The 17,741-nt window shown below is 37.9% G+C and overlaps 1 protein-coding gene and 1 long non-coding RNA gene across 2 annotated transcripts; one reads left to right on the top strand and one right to left on the bottom strand.

The window, feature by feature from the left end:
- Positions 1–4,425: 4,425 nt before the first annotated feature.
- On the bottom strand, positions 4,426–15,124 carry LOC149217066 (uncharacterized). Its single transcript, XR_016250629.1, has 2 exons — positions 15,003–15,124; positions 4,426–4,607 (listed from the first exon to the last, which is right to left on the bottom strand). It is a non-coding gene; the product is annotated as an uncharacterized LOC149217066 (long non-coding RNA).
- A 430-nt stretch (positions 15,125–15,554) lies between these two features.
- On the top strand, positions 15,555–16,448 carry LOC149217065 (putative pentatricopeptide repeat-containing protein At3g13770, mitochondrial). Its single transcript, XM_089390125.1, has one exon. The coding sequence runs from the start codon at positions 15,555–15,557 to the stop codon at positions 16,446–16,448; it is 894 nt and encodes a 297-aa protein (XP_089246251.1).
- The last annotated feature ends 1,293 nt before the right edge of the window (positions 16,449–17,741 follow it).

Below are 17,741 nucleotides of genomic sequence, written 5' to 3'. Positions count from 1 at the left end.
CAACAAAGTAAGCTCAAACTCAAGCAACTAAAATAAATTTGATTTTAACTTATGAGATCTCACCCAATATAAAAGTTGAAATAAAACATTCAATGAAAATAAATGAACCCACTATCAAATTTTGACCTAACATGATAAAACGAAAAAAAAGGTGCCCTTTACCTACCTACCTTTTTATTTTTCGGAATAAATGCTTTGAAAGTTTATGTTGGTTCTCACTAACTACATCAAGCGATATACCTGCTACATTTTTGTATTTTGATTTCGAATAATCCTATTATCAATTAGTTAAAATGTGACTCTTCTTAATACGAGACTAGATTTTACTATAATTGATCGATAAACTGACAGTTAGGAAGAAGCATGCTGCTATTCTCAACCTTGATCACAACGTTTGCACTCCCCTTTATGTTCAGTACTGCTGTGTTTATGTTCAGTACTGCTGTCTCCTGATGCAATTTGTGTTGAACTGGGTTCCAATAAGCTTTTTTGCAAAGCTTGATGCATTTACACTACTGGGCTCAAGGAACAGATGCAAGTGTAACAAGGGTACTTTTCAGAAAACATATAGAAATATTTCTTCTTCTTCAATAAATGTCAAGGCTGATCGGTGTTTTGATAAGACGTGTAAGTAGAGACTGCGTCAACTTCTTCTGAAACTTATTGAAGTTTTGGGCTTGCACCAGTTTTAGTAATACATAAATCGAGGGCTGTCGAATAATATAAAATGCACCAGTTATTTCAAAACAATGCACCAGTTTATGTTGCTAGCCCAAAATCACACAACTGCAATAGAAATAGTCACATGAGCAAGTTTCAGTAATACATAAATCGCGGGCTGTCGAATAATATAATATGCACCAGTTATTTCAAAACAATGCACCAGTTTATGTTGCTAGCCCAAAATCACACAACTGCAATAGAAATAGTCACATGAGCACTATATACCAAAGATCTGAACATTATTGAATAACTAACTTGCAGAGAATCATCATCAATTCAAGATACACCAGTTTATGTTGCTAGCCCAAAATCACACAACTGCAATAGAAATAGTCACATGAGCACTATATACCAAAGATCTGAACATTATTGAATAACTAACTTGCAGAGAATCATCATCAATTCAAGACACGAGTAACATGAAAACCGCCGTGAAGCTTACATTTGACCTTGAAAATAAGCATTTCTTATGACAGACTGTAACATGTGAAGAATACAAGACAAGCACGAATGCTAACAATTAGGACATTAGTCCGGCATCCGAGCAGAGACGATAGAAGCATAAAAAATGCGAGTTGCACCACCATGGCTAACCCAAATGCATATTTGAAGCATCCGTCGTACACCTGTAACAGAGAAGGAAGCGGGGAAATAAGACAATGCGTAAAATAATGCAAAAGAGATGTTATTGTTTTTTTGGTTTCTTTTTTCTTTGTCTTTCGACTTTTACGATGTCAATAATCAGAAGAGCCATGAGAACAAGTGCTAAGAGAAACAATGCTGCGAGTTGAGTAAGTTGGCTTATGCTAATGGATTCCATGTTATGTGAAGCGGGGAGATGTATGTGAATATCCAGGTGCAGAAGAGGCCAATTTATAAAAAAGTTCAACGTGTTTGTAAGCTGGTTTTAAGTGTGAATGGAGCTAAAATACTTGAAGCTCGGATGGAGCAGGGCAGTATTTAATGGTCGGCATAAAACGAAAAGCTTACGTTAAGTGAGCAATCGGTGCAATTAAGTGATCGATATGACATGGGGAGCAAATGGCATATGGAATGATGTATGTGGCAGCAGAAGTAAATGCGAAATTAGGTGATGTATCTGACATCGGGCAATCTTGGTGGTAGATTGGGTCCAAGCTATTCTAATAAACAATTGGCTAGACAGGAGATCTATGTCAATATCTAGGTGCAGAAATAAGTACATATACAGATTGATTTGGAATGGAGCTGAAATACTTGAAGATCAGATTGGAGCAGGCCAGTATTTAATGATGGGCATAAAACGAAAACCTTACGTTAAGTGAGCGATCGGTGCAATGAGGTGATCGATCTGACATGGGGAGCAAATGGCATATGGAATGATGGATGTGGCGGCAGTAGTAAATGCGAAATTAGGTGGTTGTGGCCAGTGTGCCCACAAGAAGAGCATCTTAACCAGCCAAATTTCTTGAAGATAGCCCCTTTGAGCCTGTTGCGGTAGATTAAATATGTTGCTGTTATAGAAGACAGTAAGGCAAAACATATGCCACAACTGTCTGAGACATTGTTATCATACAATTGAGTCGTACTTGAATGTTGACTCTCACCATAGAAAGTCTGTCAGGAAGTCTCTCTGTTTTGATCTTCATTTCTCAAGGGACCTTGCTATTGGTTTCGGTGTATATCTCTTATAGACTGCACAATGTTTATCCATTCATCAGTGATCACGTTGACATACAGACATTGTTCCTCTGCGACCTAGTAGGATTCTCTAAGATCCGCAAGGCATTGTTGAGCATTCTCTTTTTTATCTAGTGACAAGACACCATGGTTGAGAATTCACTGTTTAGTTTCAAGTCTAGGACACATAGTTGGAAGACTCATATATTTGCATAAAATACAGAGTAGTGATCTGTTATCCAGTGATCATAGAATACTTGATTCGACATTGATTTGCCCTGCCCTTCTCAGAAGCAGCTTTAGGAGCTTGCCTTCGTCTTTGTGTGCCATTGCCATGTATAGCTTCGATCTCAGCACCTTTGTGTTCATTACAAAGGAAGGGTGGTCTATAGCTTATGCAATATATATGTAGTATTTGACGTATAGGTGAACACTGAATGTGGAACCATAATAGACAATGATTAACAGGTGAGGCTAGGTTTATGTTACCCTATTACCATTGACCTGTTGCTAGTAGTGATTTACGTATGAGAGTTGTGATCGAATACAGGAAACCCAGGAATATGCAACAACAACAATGGTCTAAGCAATGGGAATAGCACTAATCTAATGCTTATCTGACTAATCAAGTATGGATATCACATTACTCACCACTCTTTATCCCGAATCAATAGAGATCATAGGTAAGACGTATGGGTATAGAAGCTGTGTTTGAATCAACCAAGCTCGTGTATGTGCCTTATTTGCATGATATCACAACCTCTAAGCTCATATTGATGAGTAACAAGCCAATGTGTTTCATAGCTCAATGGGTACAGGTATGTCTAACACTCACTATGCTTATCTCCATAATGGAGCTGAATACCAACCTTATAAAGCTCTAAGCTAATATGGAAACATAGAATGTATCTATACAACAGCATATAGGATATAGACCTTTAATGCGTACCCGAAAAAGTGCACAACATGCATGTGTGCATCCTATGTTGTACAAAGGCCTAGGGTTACACAGACAGTAGGCAAAATAAGACGTTGTTGCAACCTGAAACATGTATGTTTTAATGGCCAGAGGTCTGTTTCACAACTTTTTAAACGTTGCCTTAGCTTCTATAAATGAAATGGGAATAGCTTCTTTCAATGGAATGAGAAGTGACTCAGTCAATTAGGCCTTTAATGCATACCTGACAAATTGTACAGAAGCTCGTGTGCATCGTACGTTAAGCAGAGGATAGGGTTGAATCCATGTGGAGAGACAGTTGCAACTTCAGCTCATGTTTATTGGCAAGCAATATTTCAATAGTTCCAAGTCTATTGAGCCATAAATAAATTGGAGCAATACTTCCAAGTCTATTGAACCTATATTAAAGAAATTAAAGCAATATATGGGCACTGTTGAATCGAAACAGTATCCAACCATAAACATATAACATATATTATCCCGCGTATTAATAGCTGAATAACCTGGTAAATAAGCCTGGTCATGTTTATTCACTCAGCTAAACGGCATTGAAGGGAGGTGGTATATTGGAAAGCAATTTAAATTCAAATCTTGCAATGGGTGTATCACCTGCAGCAATATTGAATGTTGGATAGCTGTAAGCATAGATACATAGATATGAGTAATTAAGGTTGTTAATTAGTTATGGTAAGATAGAGGACCATACTTTAACAGGTCGCCTAAATTCATCAGAAATCTTTGTTGGCGGAGTTTTCACTGATTCCACAATGTCCAGTGAACCAACAATCTGGTTTAGTATCAAAAAGTGCCAGGTGATTCGCTAGTATCTAAATTAATAGGAATGTATGTTTAAGCCAATATGGTGGTATTTGATAAAAAGCAGTCAGCATAGTCATTCAGATCAAACAGTAGTAAAAAAAATGTTTCAAGTGGATATTAAGTCAATTCAACTGATACAAGAGTCCAAAATATTAGTAGCCTGCTTCATTTTCATTGAGTTGCCAATAGTTACAACAACATTTTCCAGTTGCAGGATCAGATCAATCTCTATTTTTACCTAGAACAAAATGAACTATAGAGAGATGACTGATCGCTGATCAATGCATTGACATCTAATGAGTCCAAAGAGCAAGGAGATCCACCTCCTAGATAGGAGGTCCACTTGAGAGTTCTGTTCCTTGAAGATGTGGCAGAAAGAAATCGAATTGAATCATTCTTTATAGCTTGGATTTGCAAGAGCCAGTGGGATAGTGAGGGGACAGTTTCACTGCAAAGAAAAACAAGAGAGTTTTGTGTAAGATTCAAATTCACATGTTATTAAAATAATTGAAAATTTGCAGTTCCTTACTGAAATTATTCACTCAATTGTCAATTAAGAGGAAAGTGTAGTAATACAAAGAGAATTAATTGCTTTACATGCTGCTTCTCAAGGCCGGAATGACCTTTTGTGCTTTTCAGGCATGCAGATATAAATTAGAACATCAAATTATGTACAACACAAAGGCAATCTATGTATCGATCAGCTAATAAGGAAAATTAATGCACTGACAGAAGTGAAGAGCGAACAGAACATACACAAAATCTAGACGCATATACAGAGGAACCCACAAGTCCATACCCAGACCGATGTAGAGAGATCTGAACGTATTTCTATTTCCAGAACACAATATTTTGCGATATTTTAAAGAAAGTTCAGACACTGGTTTCAATTTCCAGTTAACAAGAATCGGAGTGTTGAGAACAACCTTATGCATACATGGACAATAGAAACACAAAAAAGAATAAATGCTCCTTGCTTACCTGCTGAGAAGCATCGCTTGGCTCATGTTCTAGATCCTGTAATTTTTTTCTCCTTTTCCAAAAAAACCTTGTCTTCCTCAACAAAAAGAGGCTTTACTCTTCCCCAATCCATTTTTCAGAGGCAGAAACATGCCCACCAACACTCAGTTGCATAAAAGACTTTTGTTCTCTAATATTCTTTGCCGAGGAGAAGAAACCAGCATGGCATCCACCAAGTAGGAACAAAGAATGTGGAAGATGAACTGGACAGTCGAACAGAACATACACAAAATCTAGACGCATATACAGAGGAACCCACTCAGCATACCCAGACCGATGTAGAGAGATCTGAACGTATTTCTATTTGCAGAACACAATATTCTGCATTCTCACCAGTATATGAAAATGGCATGACAAACTCCTGCCGTTAAACAATAAGGAGCTTTCTTTCTTTTCATTCCAGCAGAAAATAAATGCCCAAAGGAAGAATAACTACAGGTATAACAGTAGCATGAAGATGGTAATCCGAACCATCAAAACATTCATCAGAGTTGTTTATTTTCAGCCCAACAGAAACTAAAATGCCCAGAAGAAGAGTTCTTATGTTCAAATAATAATAAAGACAGATATAACAATACCATGAAGATGGTATTCCAAGCTTCCACCAGATATGAACTCGTAGACCAGAGAAAGTCACATCCTACAGAGGATAAAATGTGTCAATCTGTACGGACAATGACATCCGAACTATCCAACAGAAAGCTGCTGTGTACATGGAAATCTCGTAAACTGTATGTAACGTCGGCAACGTCTTCGAGATATTTTTCATACGTCAGTCCTGTTAAGGATGGACAAAGTTCGAGCAGCAAACTGTCCTTTAGGATGCACTTGTATTGAACATTTGCCTCTGTTTGGATAATGCAATTCAATTGCAAACTGCGTCGATATGTGGTTAGCTGTTTGCATGTGGAACAATTAAGTTGGTCCATGATAACTGTTCCAAATGTATCGGCGGGCAGAGAGCAATTGTTACAGATTATAACAAAGGGTTCTGCATGTATGTTTGCTATAGTCAGCATTCCTTTAACCTGGTCCATGTTTCAGTACAAGCCTAGCGTTAGATATTGTAATAAAAATGCTAAGAGGATGTTAAATGAACGAGCGTAATTTAGGAGAACAGGAAATAAAGATTTATAATATATATTTTGTGGAGTATGAAAGAACCTTTGTTGTTGAGGCAGGTAGTTTTCTCAGGTCTGCAAGTACCCTGTGTGAAGTGACGGCTGTAATGAATGTGGATCTGCAAGTGCGTAATGACCCACGTTCTTTGCCTCGGGCAAGATTTCGAAACAGCATCATTGGTGCTTCTTGTTTCGAAATTTGTTGTTGGATGGATTTGAAAATTGGTTGAAATGTACTAAAAAGATGCACCTGCGTTGCAAAATGTACTAGTGTTAAATGTAATTGCTTTTAAGTAAATGGTTACTTAAAATGTATAGATGATTTAAATGTTAAAAAGAATAAATGGTTGAATTTGTATATACCGTGGCTTTGTCTTTTTGAGCTGGGCCGTCCTTGATAGTTAGGACATATTGACCAGCTATTTCTTTCGCTGCTGTTACAAGGCCGGCTACTGTGCCGATTGCAAACGCAGCTGTTGTGCTGGTGAGCTGGTTAATAGTCGTCGTGGGAACAAATCTGTATTCCGTACAGATAGGTGAAATTGCTTCCAAGATGCTCTTCCCATGCAAAACAAGTATGCACGGACAGTCTCCATGGTCGTAAACTGTCTTGGGAGAGACCTTGAAATCTGTAATACAGATTCCCTGGCCCACTACAAGTTTCGCTTCAGTAGCAGCAATCAGGCTGTGTGGCACATTTAGCGTGATTGTCATATTCCCTCTGCTGTCCACTAGGTCAGCACGTAACAATTCAATTCCGTGGACTTCGTCGACCAGTGTTTTGTATATTACTAGAATCTGGCCGTGAAAAGTTGTTCCCATTTTCAGCCCTTTCAACTCCTGTATTGTGATTGTTCTGCATAGTTGATGCTTGGCTGCTATCTCAGATGTACTTTCCTGTTTCTGCCTGTAGAACAATATTAAAGAATCTGAATTAACATTATGTTTGTACTACAAAACTTGATGTACTTTCCTGTTTCTGCCTGTAGAACAATATTGAAGAATCTGAATTAACATTATGTTTGTACTACAAAACTTGTAAGAATAGATTTGAAGGTTTTTTAGTTACTTTTTAGCAGTTTCTGAGACGTCACAAGTCTCTGAGAGGGAGCATGTCTCTGGAGCAGGTACTTCTTCGTGCTGTCTTTTCATATTAATTATCTGTTTATCAGTCTCTGATCTGAAAGGCAGCAAGGCTCTGGAGGAGTTACTTCTTCGTGCTGTGTTTTCTTATTAGTTATCTGTACAACACGAGTACAAGCTATTAGGTCTACAAGCAAAACTTGTTCCATGTAATAATAAATATGTACTCTATTAGGTCTACAAGCAAAATGTGTTCCATGTAATAATAAATCTGTGCATAACGTTATTCTATGTGTTGTTACATACCTAGATCAGTTAACGCAGAGTGTTGCAAGGGAGCTACAAGAAATAGACTTTTAGTATGGCCATTGGAGATTGATATTGCTCGGATAACACAACATTTGTTTGAACAGAGTGTTGCAAGCGAGCTACAAGAAATAGACTTTTAGTATGGCCATTGGAGATTGATATTTCTCGGATAACACAACATTTGTTTGAACAGGGAAATATGAAGTTTGCTTGAATATGAAGTTTAGCAAATTGTAGAGAAACTTGTGTATCAATGCTACTTTGATTTTGCTATACGCTAAAATTGATTTGTTCCAAGGGTCGTTAGAGCTGTAGTAGCGCATAGAATATGCTGTGATCAGACCAATAAGCCCATGTTACATTTATTTCACACTGTTTCATAGGCAAAGTTGTCCAGATACGGTCTATTACTGTGTTTCGGTGCGCAGATAGTTTGCTTGTTATTTCATGTAAGTTTTCCATTTCCATAAATTGTACAAAGAGTTTGCTACGGGCTATTTCTTGTTGTATGTCAATGTTGAAATCACCAACAACTAAAAAAACATAGTCAGTATATGTAGTTTGTGATTTTGCTTCCTGAATTATTTGCATTATGGTGGATACTTGTTCAAATGGTGCTGCATAAATGTTCATTAAACAAATTGGTCGTTGGAAGTACATGTCAATTAGGGTAAGCTCTGTTTTGTTCTTGCAAAATGTCTTTGTTGCTCTAATAGGTATTTTTTTGTTTATGCAAGTAAGAACTCCATGTGTAGAATGTGCAGCCGCAAAATTGAATGATAAGAATTCTTTGACTACTGGTGGAGTGTACAAATGAGTTTCTTGAAAACATAGAATCATGTTGTCCATTAAGTCATTGTGATGAATCACATCACTAAGATGTGCACGTAGACTACGTGTGTTCAGGCTTGCAATCGATAAAACATCCTTGTTAACAGATTTCTTCTTTGCGAATTCTAGTTTCCATGCACCAATTGTTTCTAGCCGTGCCATCTCATTGATTATTTTGTTTTTGACATGGAAGTTTTGTTGTGTCAATTTGTTAATCAAGTATAGTGAGTCAATAGTTCGAACACGTGATAATGCAGTGTAGACTAGACCATGTTTTGTGACACCAGTTGGGTCAAATGCAAGTTGATCCAATGTCAACCCTTGTGTTCGGTGTATTGTCCGCGCACAGGCTAATTGGATTGGAAATTGTTTTCGAATTGTAATTTGTAATTTGTTACGAGACATTGGTAGCGATTTTGCAATTCAAAAGATTGGTGTCCAATTTGGCAATATATTTATGTCGTATAGTTGTTTGAAGTTGCTTCTTTGTTGTTTCCCAATTTCTGGGTCTGAAAATTCTATCCAGACAATGTCAGGCCTGTTGTCATTAGATGAATAGGATTTGAAAATCCCTTCAGCACCATTAACTAATCCATCGTTTGTATTGTAATTTCCTGCATATAGTTCAACTAACATGTTATGTTTAACTGTAATTGTTGATGGCAGTGCGATTGTTTTATCAAAAGCAAAATAACTCGACCTAGGAAGCTCGTAGTTGTCAATTGCAACGAGCATTATTTGTTCCCCCTTTGTTAGGGAAAGCATTTTCACATTGTGAATATGGACATCTTTGTTGCGATAGAAAATGTGTGGGAAAACTGGGCTTGAAGGTGGGATCCTATAGCAGTTATTGTTTACATAAGCAATATCTTCATCTGTTTGCATGTTTAATCTCATCCTATTTAGTACATCAATGAACAATGGGTCTTTTTGGCGCATGGCTGTGTGCAGTTGATAACATTTTATTTTCTCTGGCCAGAAGTCATATGGAATTGTGTTTTTGTTGATTTTTGGGTTTTCAAAGATCAGGGAGTCTCTGACTGGGTTTGCCTGGTAAAGATCGCCGGAGAATATCGTGTCAACATTACCAAAGTATGAAGTTGGTGTGTGTAAGATTTGTCGCAGGCGCTTATCAAGTACATGGAAATCTCGTAAACTGTATGTAATGTCGGCAACGTCTTCGAGATATTTTTCATACATCAGTCGTGTTAAGGATGGACAAAGTTCGAGCAGCAAACTGTCCTTTAGGATGCACTTGTATTGAACATTTGCCTCTGTTTGGATAATGCAATTCAATTGCAAACTGTGTCGATATGTCGTTAGCTGTTTGCATGTGGAACAATTAAGTTGGTCCATGATAACTGTTCCAAATGTATCGGCGGGCAGAGAGCAATTGTTACAGATTATAACAAAGGGTTCTGCATGTATGTTTGCTATAGTCAGCATTCCTTTAACCTGGTCCATGTTTCAGTACAAGCCTAGCGTTAGATATTGTAATAAAAATGCTAAGAGGATGTTAAATGAATGAGCGTAATTTAGGAGAACAGGAAATAAATATTTATAATATATATTTTGTGGAGTATGAAAGAACCTTTGTTGTTGAGGCAGGTAGTTTTCTCAGGTCTGCAAGTACCCTGTGTGAAGTGACGGCTGTAATGAATGTGGATCTGCAAGTGCGTAATGACTCATGTTCTTTGCCTCGGGCAAGATTTCGAAACAGCATCATTGGTGCTTCTTGTTTCGAAATTTGTTGTTGGATGGATTTGAAAATTGGTTGAAATGTACTAAAAAGATGCACCTGCGTTGCAAAATGTACTAGTGTTAAATGTAATTGCTTTTAAGTAAATGGTTACTTAAAATGTATAGATGATTTAAATGTTAAAAAGAATAAATGGTTGAATTTGTATATATCGTGGCTTTGTCTTTTTGAGTTGGGCCGTCCTTGATAGTTAGGATATACTGACCAGCTATTTCTTTCGCCGCAGTTACAAGGCCGGCTACTGTGCCGATTGCAAATGCAGCTGTTGTGCTGGTGAGCTGGTTAATAGTCGTCATGGGAACAAATCTGCATTCCGCACAGATAGGTGAAATTTCTTCCAAGATGCTCTTCCCATGCAAAACAAGTATGCACGGACAGTCTCCATGGTCATAAACTGTCTTCGGAGAGACCTTGAAATCTGTAATACAGATTGCCTGGCCCACTACAAGTTTCGCTTCAGTAGTAGCAATCAGGCTATGTGGCACATTTAGCGTGATTGTCATATTCCCTCTGCTGTCCACTAGGTCAGCACGTAACAATTCAATTCCATGGACTTCGTCGACCAGTGTTTTGTATATTACTAGAATCTGGCCGTGAAAAGTTGTTCCCATTTTCAGCCCTTTCAACTCTTGTATTGTGATTGTTCTGCATAGTTCATGCTTGGCTGCTATCTCAGATGTACTTTCCTGTTTCTGCCTGTAGAACAATATTAAAGAATCTGAATTAACATTATGTTTGTACTAAAAAACTTGATGTACTTTCCTGTTTTTGCCTGTAGAACAATATTGAAGAATCTGAATTAACATTATGTTTGTACTACAAAACTTGTAAGAATAGATTTGAAGGTTTTTTAGTTACTTTTTAGCAGTTTCTGAGACGTCACAAGTCTCTGAGAGGGAGCATGTCTCTAGAGCAGGTACTTCTTCGTGCTGTCTTTTCATATTAATTATCTGTTTATCAGTCTCTGATCTGAAAGGCAGCAAGGCTCTGGAGGAGTTACTTCTTCGTGCTGTGTTTTCTTATTAGTTATCTGTACAACACGAGTACAAGCTATTAGGTCTACAAGCAAAACTTGTTCCATGTAATAATAAATATGTACTCTATTAGGTCTACAAGCAAAATGTGTTCCATGTAATAATAAATCTGTGCATAACGTTATTCTATGTGTCGTTACATACCTAGATCAGTTAACGCAGAGTGTTGCAAGGGAGCTACAAGAAATAGACTTTTAGTATGGCCATTGGAGATTGATATTGCTCGGATAACACAACATTTGTTTGAACAGAGTGTTGCAAGCGAGCTACAAGAAATAGACTTTTAGTATGGCCATTGGAGATTGATATTGCTCGGATAACACAGCATTTGTTTGAACAGGGAAATATGAAGTTTGCTTGAATATGAAGTTTAGCAAATTGTAGAGAAACTTGTGTATCAATGCTACTTTGATTTTGGTATACACTAAAATTGATTTGTTCCAAGGGTCGTTAGAGCTGTAGTAGTGCATAGAATATGCTGTGATCAGACCAATAAGCCCATGTTACATTTATTTCACACTGTTTCATAGGCAAAGTTGTCCAGATATGGTCTATTACTGTGTTTCGGTGCGGAGATAGTTTGCTTGTTATTTCATGTAAGTTTTCCATTTCCATAAATTGTACAAAGAGTTTGCTACGGGCTGTTTCTTGTTGTATGTCAATGTTGAAATCACCAACAACTAAAAAAACACAGTCAGTATATGTAGTTTGCGATTTTTCTTCCTGAATTATTTGCATTATTGTGGATACTTGTTCAAATGGTGCTGCATAAATGTTCATTAAACAAATTGGTCGTTGGAAGTACATGTCAATTAGGGTAAGCTCTGTTTTGTTCTTGCAAAATGTCTTTGTTGCTCTAATAGGTATTTTTTTGTTTATGCAAGTAAGAACTCCATGTGTAGAATGTGCAGCCGCAAAATTGAATGATAAGAATTCTTTGACTACTGGTGGAGTGTACAAATGAGTTTCTTGAAAACATAGAATCATGTTGTCCATTAAGTCATTGTGATGAATCACGTCACTAAGATGTGCACGTAGACTACGTGTGTTCAGGCTTGCAATCGATAAAACATCCTTGTTAACAGATTTCTTCTTTGCAAATTCTAGTTTCCATGCACCAATTGTTTCTAGCCGTGCCATCTCATTGATTATTTTGCTTTTGACATGGAAGTTTTGTTGTGTCAATTTGTTAATCAAGTATAGTGAGTCAATAGTTCGAACACGTGATAATGCAGTGTAGAATAGACCATGTTTTGTGACACCAGTTGGGTCAAATGCAAGTTGATCCAATGTCAACCCTTGTGTTCGGTGTACTGTCCGCGCACAGGCTAATTGGATTGGAAATTGTTTTCGAATTGTAATTTGTAATTTGTTACGAGACATTGGTAGCGATTTTGCAATTCGAAAGATTGGTGTCCAATTTGGCAATATATTTATGTCGTATAGTTGTTTGAAGTTGCTTCTTTGTTGTTTCCCAATTTCTAGGTCTGAAAATTCTATCCAGACAATGTCAGGCCTGTTGTCATTAGATGAATAGGATTTGAAAATCCCTTCAGCACCATTAACTAATCCATCGTTTGTATTGTAATTTCCTGCATATAGTTCAACTAACATGTTCTGTTTAACTGTAATTGTTGATGGCAGTGCGATTGTTTTATCAAAAGCAAAATAACTCGACCCAGGAAGCTCGTAGTTGTCAATTGCAATGAGCATTATTTGTTCCCCCTTTGTTAGGGAAAGCATTTTCACATTGTGAATATGGACATCTTTGTTGCGATAGAAAATGTGTGGGAAAACTGGGCTTGAAGGTGGGATCCTATAGCAGTTATTGTTTACATAAGCAATATCTTCATCTGTTTGCATGTTTAATCTCATCCTATTTAGTACATCAATGAACAATGGGTCTTTTTGGCGCATGGCTGTGTGCAGTTGATAACATTTTATTTTCTCTGGCCAGAAGTCATATGGAATTGTGTCTTTGTTGATTTTTGGGTTTTCAAAGATCAGGGAGTCTCTGACTGGGTTTGCCTGGTAAAGATCGCCAGAGAATATCGTGTCAACATTACCAAAGTATGAAGTTGGTGTGTGTAAGTCGCAGGCGCTTATCAATTTGATATAGTGTTGTTGCACCAACGAGTGATGCCTCATCTATGAGGAGTACACACAATTGTTAGAAATGCTTCGATAATGTGTCCAATTTTTCATTGTTTAGTGAGGGGCAATCTGCTTTGTTAAAGGGCAAATAGAATGCAGAATGCAATGTCACACCACCAGCATTGAAGGCAGCTTTGCCCGTGTATGCAACGATTATTCCTATTAGTTGTGATGGGTTATAAGGCAATGCCACATTGTGTATGCGTACTAAGGATCGGAAGATTGGCTTGGCTGTGTGTGTCTTGCCTGTTCCTGCACCTCCTGCTAATAACAGGTAGATTAGCTCATCTGGTCTGTACAATTTCCCCATAGACCTCTAGATGTTGGGGGTATATTGTTTGGGGCAGATTTAGCCATTTTGTCTAAATAGATTTCACGGTTGCTAATGTTATGCATTTCTTTAAGTGAGGCTTCATGCAGTTCATGTTCATAAGACCAAATTGCCTCACTATCTTGTTTTTTGAGACAGTTTCTAAAATATTCTATTGTTCCTTTCCTTAGCTCCACTGATGTGTATCGGAAATCTAGCAAAAGTTCGAAACTATCGAATAAACAATCTCCAATTAGATATGAGAAATTGTCCACACGAAATAAGTGATGCTTCTGCAATACCAATTGCAACTTGTGTTTATCAGACATAGGTGTGTCACAAACATCTTCTGTGTTGTCTAGAACTACTTGTTGTTCCATTGTACTTCTGTTATATTGAATGCCTATGTTTTGCCTTTTCCGATTTTTCTGAGCAATGTCCTTAAGCACATGCTTGTTTAAGTGACAAGGTGGGTGTAATTTAGCTTCGATTGATTGACATTTTGTCTCAGGTTGTGGTTCGATATTGTTCTTTGAGGTATCGGCTTGTTGTTGAAAGGTACAACCAATTGTAGGCTGCCTATGAACCAAAGGCTCGAAGTGCCCATTCAAAGGGTCCTCGTCATGGAACAGTATGTCACGAGTATTTGTTGTAATACCTGAATTGAAGTGCAAATACACTCGCATCTTTGTTTTGGACCAAACCCTAATTGGAATTTTCAACCAGTTTGACAGCCAATGGATGCAGAAAATATCTCCCCATAGACCTCTAGATGCTAGGGGTATATTGTTTGAGGCAGATCTAGCCATTTTGTCTAAATAGACTTCACGGTTGCTAATGTTATGCATTTCTTTAAGTGAGGCTTCATGCAGTTCATGTTCATAAGACAAAATTGCCTCACTATCTTGTTTTTTGAGACAGTCTCTAAAATATTCTATTGTTCCTTTCCTTAGCTCCACTGATGTGTATCAGAAATCTAGCAAAAGTTCTAAACTATCGAATAAACAGTCTCCAATTAGATATGAGAAATTGTCCACACGAAATAAGTGATGCTTTTGCAATACTAATTGCAACTTGTGTTTATCAGACATAGAAGACATGATGATGACTAAGTGTTCGATGCAATATTATGTTTACTGATGCAATGCAGTTACAACCAGAGAATCATAATAACAAGTTGAACAATGAAAATGATTATAGAACACGAAGTGATTGTGTGCACCTTTGGGACTGCAAATGTCTGCTAAGCTGCGGAGACTGCTTATGTCAGGTAGCATCCACTGCACAGGTTTGATACTGAAGTTCAATTGCACAGGTTTGATACTGAAGTTCAAAATATGACTGCCAAGATAAAGAAGAACGTAAATCCATTGATGCAATGCAATTACAACCACAGAATCATAATAGCAAGTTGAACAATGAAAATGAATATAGAACACGAAGTGATTGTGTGCACCTTTGGGATGAAGTTCAAAATATGACTGCCAAGATAAAAAAAGAACCTGCAGTCCCTGCTGTACGTTAGGATCAGTCACTGTAAATCCATTGATCAATCTATATCAACCCAATGCCCTTGTTTTTGCTAATTATGCAAGTAAATGCAATGTCACATAACTTGGAAAGGCAAATCAAACAAACTAAAAGCAATGTAATGTCAGTAGTACCATCAAATTTGACACTGGTTGGAAGCTTTTGATGCAATGGAGCAAGCCACACCAAATTGTTACAGGTATATTGTTTCTCTTTCTTATGCTGGCATTTAAGACAAAAGAAAATGACTTATTTCGCTAAGCTACTGCATCAGCAAAGTAATCACTCTGCCAACACAACTGACAATAATGGCTTTAAATTACAACCCAAGACATTGAAATTTTTTAGCAAAGAACTAGGAGGTGGCCATGATGAAAGTGGCATTCAGGAATATGATAACGCACTGCTTGAAGAACTGCCAATGAATGAAACTTTGAATGTTTTGTCTACTGGTAATCAAAGAGGGAGTTGGACAGATTCCTATAACTATTGTTGCCTATTGCAGGACTGCATTTATGAGAAAAAGGTTGCAGAGGGAAAGGGATTGCATGCTCGCATGAGCCAAGATGCATTTGAACCAGACGTTTTTCTGAGCACAAAACTTATCATTTTTTATGCGAAGTCTGGCAATCTGGAGGATGCACGCCAAGTGTTTGACAAAATGCCCAAACGAAATTCCGTCTCATGGAATGTTCTGCTTGCAGAATACTCTCGTCGTGGCATGGATGAGGAGGTTATAAGTCTTTTTGGGCAAATGGGAGAGACAAACATGACACCGGATGAGTTTTCTCTTGGAAGTGTTCTCAAGGTGTGTGCTAGCTTAGTAGCACTAGAACTTGGGAAGCAAGTCCATGCCTATACTATCAAAAGTGGGTTTGGGTTTAATGTTGTTCTCATGACTGCTCTTGTTGACATGTATGCAAAATGCAAATGTATCAAGGATGCACGTCGAGTATTTGATGAAATGTCTCTTAGAGATTTAGTGTCCTGGACTGCCATTATTGCAGGTTATGTGAAGCAAGGGAATTGTAAGGAAGCCATGGAACTCTTTTGTATTGTAAGGAAGCCATGGAACTCTTTTGTAGAATGCCTTGGTTTGGCATCAAGCCCAACAAGGTCACATTTCGTACTGCCTTAAAGGCATGTGCTGGCGTAGGGGACATAGAGCAAGGCAAGCAGATCCATGCCCATATGGTTTTAAATGGGTTTAAGTTGCATTTAGTTTTAGGGAATGGCCTCACTGACATGTATTCTAAGTGTGGAAGCCTCGACAATGCGCTCCTTGTATACAAGATAATGAGCGAAAGGGATGTGGTTTCTCCAACTCTTTGAAGAAATGAAGCAATCGCGCTTGAAGCCTGACGATGTCACCTTCTTGGCTGTTCTGACTGCTTGCAGCCATTCAGGTCTACTGAATGAAGGTTGGCATTATTTCAATACCATGACTCGAGATCAGTGTATCCCACCAAGAACAGGGCATTACACCTGTATGGTTGATCTCCTTGGCCGTGCTGGTTGTTTGGATGAGGCATATGATTTTATAAAAAAAATGCCATTTAAACCTAATGTTACTGTTTGGGGAGCCTTACTTGGTGCCTGCCAAGCCCATGGCAATATGGAGATAGGAAAAGTTGCAGCAGAACACTACAGTTGGATTGAGGTAGAGAGCAGGGTACACGTTTTCCCTGTAGCAGATAGATCACACCCACAAATACAAGAGATCTATGCCATGTTGCAAAAGTTAGCTGGGTAGATGAAAGAAGCTGGGTATTTGCCTCAAACAAACTTTATGTTAAATGATATAGAAGAACACTAGAATTACATACAATGTTACACCATTGGTAAGATGCTTGCCATGGGGGATGTGAATATCACCATACAACCTTAGATAATGGTCAAGAGTTGTAATGCTTGCAGTGACATAATCAGAAACTGTTATGCAATTATTTTGGTCATTCCAGTTTTAGACATCATTCACAGGTTGATCTGTGTTCTAGGTTTTGATCCATGCACCGTTTTCTATTAGCATTCCCTCGAGTCATTGATTCTAATAGACAAAATGCTGGCACTTTTGGAGAGTGCATTTAGCAATTGTTTGCTGTCTCCAATTGTCGGGCGAGATATTGGCATTTCATTTGATTTTATCATTTCAATGGTAAGTGCAAATTCTTTTCGAATTCATTTGTGAAATTTGGAACTATATATCATAGTTTATGTTGACTTGGTGGAAGGGATTCAGGAGTTGATATGATTCTATTGCTTCCGCGATGCTGTATTTGGCATTTACAAGCCTCTTGTGACCAATATGGTCAGAACCGGAACTGGAACTGGCTAATGGCCTCACTGACATGTATTCTAAGTGTGGAAGCCTCGACAATGCGCTCCTTGTATACAAGATAATGAGCGAAACGGATGTGGTTTCTCCAACTCT

The sequence above is a fragment of the Pinus tabuliformis genome, chromosome 1_1 (genome assembly GCF_031772625.1).
Source record: "Pinus tabuliformis cultivar Carrire ecotype Pingquan chromosome 1_1, CPIR1, whole genome shotgun sequence".
In the NCBI taxonomy this organism is placed as follows: domain Eukaryota; kingdom Viridiplantae; phylum Streptophyta; class Pinopsida; order Pinales; family Pinaceae; genus Pinus; species Pinus tabuliformis.
Note: the sequence above shows the minus strand (reverse complement) of the source record. Positions and strands in the feature narration are given on the sequence as shown.